At 46.2% G+C, this 13012-nt stretch overlaps 1 protein-coding gene across 2 annotated transcripts in view; it reads left to right on the forward strand.

Moving 5' to 3' along the window:
* LOC142296997 (cytochrome P450 2C5-like) overlaps positions 1-13012 on the forward strand; it is a 150592-nt gene that overhangs the window by 50385 nt on the left and 87195 nt on the right. The window contains exon 3 of one of the 2 annotated variants that reach the window (XM_075341199.1): positions 1007-1169. The exons of the other annotated variant lie outside the window; for it this stretch is intronic. Within the exon in view, the coding sequence (XP_075197314.1) occupies positions 1007-1169 (163 nt within the window). The remainder of the gene's footprint in view (positions 1-1006; positions 1170-13012) is intronic. 2 annotated transcript variants of the gene reach the window in all.

Below are 13012 nucleotides of genomic sequence, written 5' to 3' on the forward strand. Positions count from 1 at the left end.
CCTATCTGTCTTTTTGTGTGGGATTAATCATTCCTGTCACTGCCCTCCATAGGGGTGGGGGAGAGGAGGTATTAGAGCAGGATTGCCCGGGAGTGGGGCTAGGCTGGCGGCCCAGACCTATTCACCATCAGAAGTATCTCTGTGATAAGGGACAGCTAGGGTCCCCTAGCTTGAGGGCCATTGTACGAGCTTCGGTCCCTGGTTATCCTCTTATAGCATATCCCATTTGCCTCCCCAACTCCCTAGATATGCCTCTGCCTTCGGGAGTGGGTGAGGAATATCACAACCCTTAAGGACTTGCCTAGTGGTCTCTAGCGTCATTTGCATCTGTGACTGCGCTATTGCTGGTCCAACGCAAGTTACAGCAGGTATGGTCTCCTGGGCATAACAGATGCCTCTCTGGCACAGAGATTAGGATTAAGAGAACATTAACAAAACTTTTATTAAGTGATAGTAGTGATAAATTGTAAGTAATATTGTTTGTATCTTGTATATCTACATTGCCCAATTTCTTAATTTAAATAATCTGTTTTAATTATCATCACTTCTGCCATACTCCAATATCCTCGCGACACTACTTCTCTGTTTGCCTAAAAGTTAACACCTGTTGTTTAAGCTACCACTGAGTCGTCGTTTTCTGAGCCGCTGCATTCTCATAACCTGTTTACAGTGGCTCAAACTCACCTAAAAGGATTGTTGCTGAAGTGTCAAGTTGGGCATGCGGGCATCTCTTGTTTGGGATTTTCCTTTGCACATTGCCAACAGATGAGTGTTTTGCAGTCTGCTCACCATGCAAAAGGAAAATAAATTGTGGATATTAATGCTCACATAGATTAGGAACTATGGCTCTCTATTAGCAGATGAAGTGAGATTACATGCTAATCTGGAAAAAAGCAATCTGGTCAGCAATCAGAGCAAGCCTTACATTTTCTTCTTCTTCTTGAAGTTGGCAAATTTAAATATCAAAATATCCGCTCATCTCTAACTCTTCTTATTACTATTGCAGCTTGCTAAAACCTATGGCCCAGTGTACAGTATAACGATAGGAGTCCAGAAGATGGTTGTGCTTTGTGGATATGATGTAGTGAAAGAAGCTCTTGTCAACAACGCAGAGGAGTTCTCTGCTAGATATAACCTACCGGCATTCATGGATTATTCAAGAGGATATGGTAATGTTCACATCTGATGTAACATATTTTATCACATACAGTGTTTGTCATTAAAAGGGGTCTCGTCACAGAAAACTCCATTCAGATCAGTGGAAATTAGCTGATTCCTGGAATCCCCTGCATACAATTGAATTTGCTGATATAAGATGTGGACAGGCCAGCTTGTGTTTTACAAGACAAGATGAAGTTTTTAGTTGAACCACTTTGTGACGTCGAGATACTGGGAGAGGGAAGTATTTGCGTGCGGGGATGCGCAGGCCATTGCACATGTGCAGTGCTGGTTACGCTATATTGATGACCTGTTGAATATTTGGTAGGGCACGGTGGAGCAGCTCAGATCATTCATGGAGTATCTCAATGAGAACTCGCTAAATATCAAATTAAATTTTAAAGTAAGTAAGACCGGAATTGACTTTCTTGACATCAATATGGAGGTTGATGAAAGAGGATTCCTGCAGACTAATATATACAGAAAACCAACTGCAGTGAATTCTCTTATACGCCTCCTCTACACACAACAGCTCTACAATAAGGGCGATCCCGGTTGGGCAGTAACTCAGGGCAAAACGGATCTATTCCACGGATGCTAGCTTCAATGCACAACCTGTGGATTGGCAATCTAGGTTCTTATCGAGGTGATGTAGCAGTAGATGCCTTAAAAAAGGTTATAAAAAACTGTGGAAAAAGAAGCGCAATAGGGTCTTACCCCAATAGGAAAAGGGGGGTTAAATGACGTGGTTAAACTCACCAATGGAAGTTGTGACAGTCACAACTCCTATATAAGCATGTAACTCCAGGTCACGGCAGCAGTCCCCACATTGGCTGATAACGTAAAGTAGTAGAGATGGGTTTTCCAAAAGCCACGCCAATGACCAAAGGACGATGGAAGTATAAGAGTAATGTTGCTTTATTTCATGCTCAGGTCCAGGCAACATTAACATTTAAGATATCCTATACTCCCTTTGTTACATTTGATAATTGTCTTGATTGTATTCTATGATGCCTTTTGCATATGTAATGTAGCTGATATTCTATCAGCCCTCTTCCATTGGCGTGCACATGCTCCTCTCGCCGCTCACCTCCCTCCTCCTTCCGTGGCATTCTTCCGGTCTGTGCTGTGTACCTGGGGTGCTATGGTAACACATAGTTCCCTCTAGGCATGTGCAGGTCCTGACGCCACTGTGGGTAGTTTGGGACGCACGGCACAAGTGCTTATACACCACTTTCCTCCAATGGAATTGGTGTCCTAATGGTCATGTGACCACTAGAGGGAGGTTAAAAAAGTCCTGGCTAGAGATGAGCGATGTTCGAGTTGAACGGTTCGCGAATTTCATGTTCGAGTGATTTTGGGGGGTGTTCGAGTCGTTCGACGAACTCGAACGATTTGCTAAAAGTTCGGCAGTTTGAGTTACGTTCGAGAACGGTTCGATCACCAAAAGCGTGGCATTTCACAGTAAGTATGTGTGCACGTTGCGTATCTGCATGCGTCCTGCATCCCCAGCAAAATCCCTCTCTCTTTCCTACTCACCGATCACGGGCGCGGCGCTGCACGGCTGTCACAAATCTCCGGCGGCTTTTCCTCTTTTGAAAATGGCTGCCGCTTCATTATTCAATCAGGTATTCCGTGCCTTCCCCGCCCACCGGCGCCCATGATTGGTTGCAGTCAGACATGCCCCCATGATGAGTGACAGCTGTCTCACTGCAAACAATCACAGCCGCTGGTGGGCGGGTCTATATCGTGTAGTGAAATAAATAAATAAATAATTGAAAAAAAAAATGCGGTTCCCCCCAATTTTGATACCAGCCAGGATAAAGCCACACGGCTGGAGGCTGGTATTTTCAGGATGGGGAACGCCACGTTATATAACAATATCACACAGCAGCTGCCCGGAATTGCCACATGCATTAGATGCGGCAGTCCCGGGACTCTACCCAGCTCATTCTGAATTGCCCTGGTGCGGTGGCAATCGAGGTAATAATGGGGCTAATCATGACAAGTGTCTCCCTGACACACCTTCCATGATTAACCTGTAAGTGAAAGTAAAGAAACACACACAGCGAAAAATCCTTTATTTGGAATAAAAGACAAAAAAAACCCTCATTTACCTCTTTATTAATCTCCAAACAACAATCCAGGTCCGAAGTAATCCACAAGACACTGTCAGCTCTGCTATATAAAGATGACAGGAAGCCCCGTAGAACATGACCGATCTGTGTCCTTCTCCACACAGCACCTGAAGTGAGCCGCGCTGTCACTGGAGACTTCACTCTGCAATGCAGAGGTCAAAATAACCAAATCTTCCTATGTTTCTCATTAGAGCATTAGTTCGTGAGTTCAAGTCCTGGCCGCCCCGGTAAATAATTTAATTTTAAATTATAATTATTATTTATTTATAATTATTATTTAATTTCATCATAGTATCATAGTTTTAAGGTTGCGACATTGCACGTGCGATGTCGATGGGGTCAAATCGAAAGTGACGCACATCCGGCGTCGCAGTCGATATCGCAACGTGCAAATCCTTTTTGATACGATGAAAGAGCACAAAAGCGTCGTTATCGTATCAGCGCTGCAGCCTCCGACATTTCCATAATGCCGCTGCAGCGACAGGTGCGATGTTGTTCCTCGCTCCTGCGGCAGCACACATCGCTGTGTGTAAAGCCGCAGGAGCGAGGAACTTCACCTTACCTGCCGCCGGCTGCAATGAGAAGGACGGAGGTGGGCGGGATGTTTACATCCTGCTCATCTCCGCCCCTCCACTTCAATTGGCCGCCTGCCGTGTGACGTCGCTGTGACGCCGCACGGCCCGCCCCCTTAGGAAGGAGGCGGGTCGCCGGCCAGAGGGACGTCGCACGGCAGGTATGTGCGTGTGAAACTGCCGTAGCGATAATAATCACTACGGCAGCTTTCACTAGATATTGCACGTGCGACGGGGGCGGGACTATCGCTGTAGCATCGGTAACACATAGTTACCGATGTCGCAGCGTGCAAAGCCCGCCTAAGTCCATCTAGTTCAACCCGTAGCCTAACATGTTGATCCAGAGGAAGGCAAAAAAAAAACCAATGTGACAAACAAGTTCCAATGGGGAAAAAATTTCCTTCTTGACTCCACATCCGGCAATCAGACTAGTTCCCTGGATCAACACCCTGTCATAAAATCTAATATACATAACTGGTAATATTACATTTTTCAAGAAAGGCGTCCAGGCTCTGCTTAAATGTTAGTAGTGAATCACTCATTACAACATCATGCGGCAGAGAGTTCCATAGTCTCACTGCTCGTACAGTAAAGAATCCTCGTCTGTGATTATGATTAAACCTTCTTTCCTCAAGACGTAGCAGATGCCCCCGTGTTCCAGTCGCAGGCCTAGGTGTAAAAAGATCTTTGGAAAGGTCTCTGTACTGTCCCCTCATATATTTATACATTGTGATTAGATCCCCCCTAAGCCTTCGTTTTTCCAAACTAAATAACCCCAAGTTTAATAACCTGTCTTGGTATTGCAGCCCACCCATTCCTCTAATAATCTTGGTGGCTCTTCTCTGCACCCTCTCCAGTTCAGCTATGTCCTTCTTATATATCGGTGACCAGAATTGTACACAGTATTCTAAGTGCGGTCGCACTAGTGACTTGTACAGAGGTAGAACTATATTTTTTTCATGAACACTTATACCTCTTGTAATACATCCCATTATTTTATTAGCCCTGGCAGCAGCTGCCTGACACTGTCCACTAAAGTGAAGTTTACCATCCACCCATACACCCAAGTCTTTTTCTGTGCCTGTTTTACCCAGTGTTCTACAATTAAGTACATAATCATAAATGTTATTTCCTCTACCCAAGTGCATGACCTTACATTTATCTACATTAAACTTCAATTGCCACTTCTCAGCCCAATTCTCCAATTTACATAAATCTCCCTGTAATATAAAATTATCCTCCTCTATATTGATTACCCTGCAGAGTTTAGTATCATCTGCAAATATTGAAATTCTACTCTGCATGCCCCCAACAAGGTCATTTATAAATATGTTGAAAAGAAGCGGGCCCAATACTGACCCCTGTGGTACCCCACTATGAACTGAGACCCAGTCCGAGTACATACCATTAATAACCACCTTTTGTTTCCTATCACTGAACCAGTTTTTAACCCAGTTACACATATTTACCCCTATCCCCATTATTCCCATTTTATGTACCAACCTTTTGTGTGGCACCGTATCAAAAGCTTTTGAAAAGTCCATATACACAACATCCACTGCATTTCCCTGGTCCAGGCTTGAACTTACCTCTTCATAGAAGCTGATCAAATTAGTTTGACAGGATCGATCCCTCATAAACCCATGTTGATACTCTGTCATAAGGTTATTTTTCTTGAGATACTCCAGTATAGCATCTCTCAAGAAACCCTCAAGGATTTTACCAACCGTAGAGGTTAACCTTACCGGCCTATAATTTCCCGGCTCAGTTTTTGTCCCGTTTTTGAATATTGGCACCACATTTGCTATGCGCCAGACCTGCTGTACTGACCCTGTTATTAAGGAATCTGTGAAGATTAAAAATAATGGTCTATCTATCACAGAACTCAATTCCTGTAGTACTCTGGGTTGTATGCCATCCGGGCCCGGAGATTTGTCAACCTTAGTGATTTTGAGGCGGCGGTGTACTTCCTGCTGGGTTAAGCAGGTAATATTCAAGGGTGAATTTTTGGCATCACTGGTCATGTCATCTGCCATGGCATTTTCTTGTATGAAAACCGTAGAAAAAAAGTCATTCAGCAGGTTGGCTTTACCCTCATCCCCTTCCACCATTTCACCAAGACTATTTTTAAGGGGGCCAACACTATCGCTTTTCAGTTTTTTACTGTTTATGTAGTTAAAGAATATTTTAGGATTATTTTTACTTTCTCTTGCAATGAGTCTCTCTGTCTCAAACTTAGCTAACTTAATTTGCTTTTTACATATTTTATTTAATTTTCTATAATTATATAATGCCTCATCACTACCTACCCTCTTTAATTCTTTTAAGGCTTTCTGTTTTTCTTTTATTGCTTCCCTTACAGCTCTATTTAGCCATAGGGGTTTCTTCCTATTTCTAGCATGTTTGTTCCCATAGGGTATATTTTCTGCACAAGCCCTATTCAGGATGCTCATAAAAGTCTCCCATTTGCTTTGTGTACTTTTATTACTTAGTACATCATCCCAGTTTATTGCACTAAGATCATCTCTCAACCGTTTAAAATTTGCTTTCCTGAAGTTTAGTGTCCTTGTAGCCCCTCTACTAGACATCTTACTAAAGAATACATGAAAACTTATTATTTTGTGATCACTATTCCCCAAGTAACCCCCAACTTGTATATTTGATATGCGGTCTGGCCTATTGGTTAGTACAAGGTCTAGTAGTGCTCCCCCTCTTGTGGGGTCCTGTACCATTTGTGAAAGGTAATTATCTTTCATTGTTATCAAAAATCTATTTCCTTTGCTGGAACTGCAAGTTTCTGTTCCCCAATTTATATCAGGATAGTTAAAGTCCCCCATAATAATTACCTCTCCGAGACTCTCTGCTTTATCAATTTGCTTTATGAGGAGATTCTCAACCTCTTCCATAATATTCGGCATCTTATAACACACCCCAATCAGTATTTTATTATTCATTCTCCCCCCCTTATCTCCACCCATAGGGACTCTACATTCTCAGTACCCTCACATATTTTGTCACGCAGGATGGGTTTTAAGGATGATTTTACATATAGACACACACCTCCCCCTCGCTTATTTGTACGGTCATTCCTGAATAGGCTATAACCCTGTAAATTAACAGCCCAGTCATAGCTCTCATCCAGCCATGTCTCTGATATCCCCACTATATCATAATTTTCTTCCAACAATATTAATTCTAATTCCTCCACCTTATTTGTGAGGCTTCGGGCATTAGTGTACATGCACGTTACGTATGACTCTGTACCTCTATTCCTCCTTACTGTATTAACTGTCCTAACCCTTCCCCCCGTACCACCCCCAATTTCATTACTTGTGCCCTGGTCACTATCTGCACTACATTCCTCTTCTATAAAGTGAATACCCTCGCCCCCCATTCCTAGTTTAAACACTCCTCCAACCTTCTAGCCATTTTCTGCCCCAGCAGAGCTGCACCTTCCCCATTAAGATGCAGCCCATCCCTAGCATAGAATCTGTAGCCAACTGAAAAGTCAGCCCAATTCTCCAGGAACCCAAAACCCTCTTTCCTACACCAATTCCTGAGCCACCTGTTAACCTCCCTGATCTCCCTTTGCCTCTCTAGTGTGGCTCGTGGCACAGGTAGTATTTCCGAAAATACCACCTTTGAGGTCCATGCTTTAAGCTTACAACCTAATTCCCTGAAATCATCTTTAAGGACCTTCCACCTACCTCTAACTTTGTCATTTGTGCCAATGTGTACAATGACCGCTGGGTCCTCCCCAGCCCCTCCCAGTAATCTGTCAACCCGATCAGCGATGTGCCGAACTCGAGCGCCAGGAAGACAACACACTGTTCGGCGATCCCTGTCTTTGTGACAGATTGCCCTATCTGTCCCCCTAATAATTGAGTCCCCCACTACCAGTACCTGTCTTGCCTGCCCTGCACTCCTATTCCCCCCCCTTACTGGAGCAGACACTCCTCTGGCATTCAGAGGTCATGCCTTGCTGCAGCAATGCTACCCCTGTAATGACATCCCCCTCATCTGCCAAGTTTGCAAACCTATTGGGGTGTGTCAGTTCAGGACTAGCCTTCCTAGCACTTTTCCCTTTACCGCCCTTTCTGTCACCCAGCTACCTACCTCACCGTCCTGCCGCTCCCTACTACGATCCTCCCCCACATCTGACCCAGCAAGCTGCTGCTCAGTGAGCAGCAAACTCCTTTCCATATTGCTAACGCATCTCAGAGTTGCCAGCTGCTCATTTAGATCCAGTATCTGGGCTTCCAAATATGCAACTTGCGCACATCTCGAACAACAGTATGCACCCTCGAACGGCTTTTCAAGGACTGCATACATGAGACAAGATGTACACTGGATCGCATTAGCAATAGCACATTTTCTAATGGGGATAGCACTAAACAAATGTTAAGTAATTAAACAACTAAATACAAACAATTCTACTCACACTTACTTTTGCTCACACTTTGCTCACTCACGCTCACAATGAAGAAGACAGGCTAAAATTCGCGGTGACTCTTCACTTATCCCAGAAGGCACTGGGAATATGCAAATTATCCTCGCAAGACTCCTTCCCTGGCTTTCAGAAGTCTTCCTTCCGGCTGTAACGGCCAAAACCCGGTTCTCCTTGAGCTCGCGGTGACTCTTCACTTATCCCAGAAGGCACTGGGAATATGCAAATTATCCTCGCAAGACTCCTTCCCTGGCTTTCAGAAGTCTTCCTTCCGGCTGTAACGGCCAAAACCCGGTTCTCCTTGAGCTCGCGGTGACTCTTCACTTATCCCAGAAGGCACTGGGAATATACAAATTATCCTCGCAAGACTCCTTCTCTGGCTTTCAGAAGTCTTCCTTCTGGCTGTAACGGCCAAAACCCGGTTCTCCTTGAGCTCGCGGTGACTCTTCACTTATCCCAGAAGGCACTGGGAATATGCAAATTATCCTCGCAAGACTCCTTCCCTGGCTTTCAGAAGTCTTCCTTCTGGCTGTAACGGCCAAAACCCGGTTCTCCTTGAGCTCGCGGTGACTCTTCACTTATCCCAGAAGGCACTGGGAATATACAAATTATCCTCGCAAGACTCCTTCCCTGGCTTTCAGAAGTCTTCCTTCCGGCTGTAACGGCCAAAACCCGGTTCTCCTTGAGCTCGCGGTGACTCTTTACTTATCCCAGAAGGCACTGGGAATATGCAAATTATCCTGGCAAAACTCCTTCCCTGGCTTTCAGAAGTCTTCCTTCCGGCTGTAACGGCCAAAACCCGGTTCTCCTTGAGCTCGCAGTGACTCTTCACTTATCCCAGAAGGCACTGGGAATATACAAATTATCCTCGCAAGACTCCTTCCCTGGCTTAATTTAATTTAATTTAATTTAATTATGTACTGAGGGGAGGAGCCGGACATCAGCTTTGAGCCGCGGGCCACACCTCTAAAATCGGAGCAGTTCACGGAATGAGGCTGCATTGCTCTCTCCTCTCTCTCTCTCCTCTCTCTCTTCTCTCTCTTTCTCTCTCTTGTTGTCTCTCTTTCTCTCTCTTTCTCTCTCTTTCCTCTCTCTCTTCTCTCTCTCTTCTCTCTCCTCTCTCCTCTCTCTTCTTTCCTATTCTCTCTCTCTTCTCTCCTGTTCTCTCCTCTTCTCTCTCTTTCTCTTTCCCTCTCTCTTCTCTTTTATCTCTCTTGTTCTCTCTCTCTTGTTCTCTCTCTTTCTCTCTCTCTCTTCTCTCTCTCTCCCTCTCTCTTCTCTCTCCTCTCTCTCTTCTCCCCTCTTCTCTCCTCTTCTCTCCTCTCTCTCTTCTCTCTCTCCTCTTCTCTCTCCCTCTCTTCTCTCTCTCTCACCGTCTCTCTTCTCTTTTCTCTCTCTTTTTTCTCTCTTCTCTCTCTCTTCTCTTTTCTCTCTATTTTCTCTCTCTTTTCTCTCTGTCAGACCTGGCGATGATCAGCTTATGCGGTCACCTGACGGAATCAGCTGATACAAAAAGTCGAGCGGTGAGGCCGGCTTTTTATCGCCCGGCCGGCTAAACTATCAGCTGATGCTGTCAGACAGGAGTCTGCACAGAAGTGTGTATTTTTTTTTTGCACTGATGCATCAGCTGATTGTATAAAATCCGTTTATACAATCAGCGGCTGTGTCATGTGATTCAGGCCCTTAAACCAGACACATCATCTAATCGCTTTGCCTTCCAGCAAACCGAATAGATGATATTGGATCCGGATTGGACGGCGCGGGACCCTTGACCCAGGATTACTGCGAAGGGGGGTTCTTTATTTCAATAATGATGTAGTCACTAATTGTGTTGTGTTTTATTTCTAATAAAAATATTTTTCTGTGTGTTGTGTTTTTTTTTATCTGTACTCGAAATTCATGGTGGCCATGTCTAATATTGGTGTGACACCATGAATTTCGGGCTTAGGGCCAGCTGATAATATATAGCTAGCCGTAACCCCATTATTACCCAGTGAGCCACCCGTCACCAGGGCAGCTGGAAGAGTTGGATACAGTGCCAGAAGTTGGCGCTTCTATGAAAGCGCCATTTTCTGGGGCGGCTGCGGACTGCAATTCGCAGCAGGGGTGCCCAGAAAGCTTGGGCACCCTGCGCTGAGGATTCCAATCCCCAGCTGCCTAGTTGTACCTGGCTGGACACAAAAATTGGGTGAAGGGTTTCCCACATCATTTTTTTTTTAATTATTTCATGAAATTCCTGAAATAATTAAAAAAAAAAGGGGCTTCCCTATATTTTTGGTTCCCCGCCGGGTACAAATAGTCAGCTGGGGGTTGGGGGCAGCCCGTAGCTGCCTGCTGTACCTGGCTAGCATACAAAAACATGGCGAAGCCCACGTAATTTTTTTGGGGGGCAAAAAACTCCTGCATACAGTCCTGGATGGACACAAGTAAAAAAAGAAAAAATACAGCTCAACGTATGGTATTATGCTGGTAAATTATGTTGTAGAGAAGGTCAAACGGTGTAAGGGAGGCTCAAACGTGAATGCAGCAAAAAGAAAAAAATATCCAGCAGCAACGTCTTCAAAGGGAAAATATTTTTCTTAAAAGTCCATTTTATTGAAAACTAATTAAAAAACATAGTGCAGCAAGTTATAAACACGCGGTTGACGCTTTTCAGAAGTTAGACTTTGGCCCGAGCTCTCTGGGCCCCTCTGCTGCGAATTGCAGTCCGCAGCCGCCCCAGAAAATGGTGCTTTCATGTAAGCGCCATCATCTGGCGCTGTATCCAACTCTTCCAGCAGCCCTGAAGCCAGGTGGCTTGCGGGGTAATAATGGGTTAATACTAGCTTTGTTTTACTAGCTAGTATTGAGCCAGAGATTCTTAATGTCAGGCAAGTTTGACCCGGCCATTAAGAATCTCCAATAAAGGGTTAAAAAAAGACACCACACAGAGAAAAAATACTTTAATAGAAATAAATACACAGACACACTTAGAGACTCCATGTTTATTACTCCCTGTCACCCCTCCACGATCTTGGTCTTCTGTCTTCTTTCTCCTTCAACCCATGCAGCTCTGCTACATCAGACAGCACTGCATGGGAGGAAGACGCTGCTTCCCGTGCAGTCTAATCACTCAGTGAGAGTGAGCAGAGGCTGCGTGCCAATGTCAGTCTGTAGCCAATGAGATAATAGACACGTGACTGGTCACATGCTATTTTGACGTCACGATAGATCCTATCATCAGTGCTGGTTTACGGGAAGACGCAGCAATTATCAGAAGGAAAAGCGTCGGGAGACAGAGTGCAGGACGCGTCGCGGGGACCTGTAAGTGTTATGGCAATGTTTATTAACTGTATGTGTACATGTATATTGTGTTTCTATGTGTTTGTGTGGCGCCCTGGACAAGCCAGGGGCCACAGAGAACAACACCACAACACCCCACACTCCCAGCAGGCACACCGAATTTAGACTCAAAACCCTTGTTGCCTTCCTCCAGGGGCTGATGATCACACCAGTGGGTGGGCCAGGTGGTTGGTCCCGCCCACCAAGGAGTTCACAGTCCTGGAGGCGGGAAAACAGACAGTCTAGTTTTGACAGTGAAAGTGGAAGGAGGAAAGTGTAGTAGTGGAGCAACTGACTGACAACGTCCGGGTGTGTGGCCCGGGCGGTACAGCGAGGTTGGCAGACGGTGGTGACCGTCTGCAGGAGTGGCCTATCCGAGTTACTGTAAGGACCGTGGACGGGCGGTGGCCCGGCGGTACCGGACCGGTACACAAAGAGAAGCCAGCACCATCTGGCAGGGGCTTTTCGGACCCCGGCAAGGCTAGGAGTCGCCGTGAATTTGCCGAATCCGTTAGTGAAGGGGACCTCCTGGGTTTCCAAACAGTCAAGTCCCGACAGAAGGCAACAGTCCAACCAAGTGAGGGAGACACCGCCACCATCAAGGCAACCGTTTCTCAGGGCCAGCGCCTGCGGGCAAAAGGGGCTCCCCCGGCCCATATCCAAGCCGGGGAGCGGGTTACCGGTGGGAACCCATTGGAACCATCTACCATATCTAGGTGCAGGGAAAGGCAGTCACCACTAACCTGCCAGGAGCAACAACACCGCAGCCGTCTGAGGGACCCGTCCATCCAGCCGCTTGTTTTACCCAGAACTGTGTCCTCATCATTGGGCTGAGTGAGTATCACCGTGCCGTGCGGCACAGCGCTGCCCCCGTGACCCTGCACCTCACCAGGCCCCGCAACCCGCCTGCCATCTATCCCTACCCCATCACCGGGCCCCGGGACAACCAACCCCCTACCCACGGAGGGGAGAACTAACAACAAAGCTGCTCCCTGTCACCACTCCCGGGATCCCCGTCCAGAGCAGCGGTGGTGTCACCAGAATCACCACAACCGTGGGTGGCGTCACTGACAATATCCCTAAACCAAACCACCCCCTTTTCACTCACGGGCGAGGAGCGCCACTCGAGTCCCCGGGATCCGGCCCATCGCTCGAGCCACCGAGCAGTAGCAGTAGCAGCCAGACCCGAGCAGTGGGAGAGCACAGCGTCCCCTCCTCCGCCCTCAACATTTGTGTTTGCCTTCCATTGTTTTCAATGGGGTTCGAGAGGTTCACCGAACGTTCGTCGAACGTGGCCTCCGTTCGACGAACTGAACCGAACTCGAGCCTTCAGAGGCTCTCTCATCTCTAGTATCCAATACCACTGGATGAGTGCT

Source organism: Anomaloglossus baeobatrachus, chromosome 3, assembly GCF_048569485.1.
Source record: "Anomaloglossus baeobatrachus isolate aAnoBae1 chromosome 3, aAnoBae1.hap1, whole genome shotgun sequence".
Lineage (NCBI taxonomy): Eukaryota > Metazoa > Chordata > Amphibia > Anura > Aromobatidae > Anomaloglossus > Anomaloglossus baeobatrachus.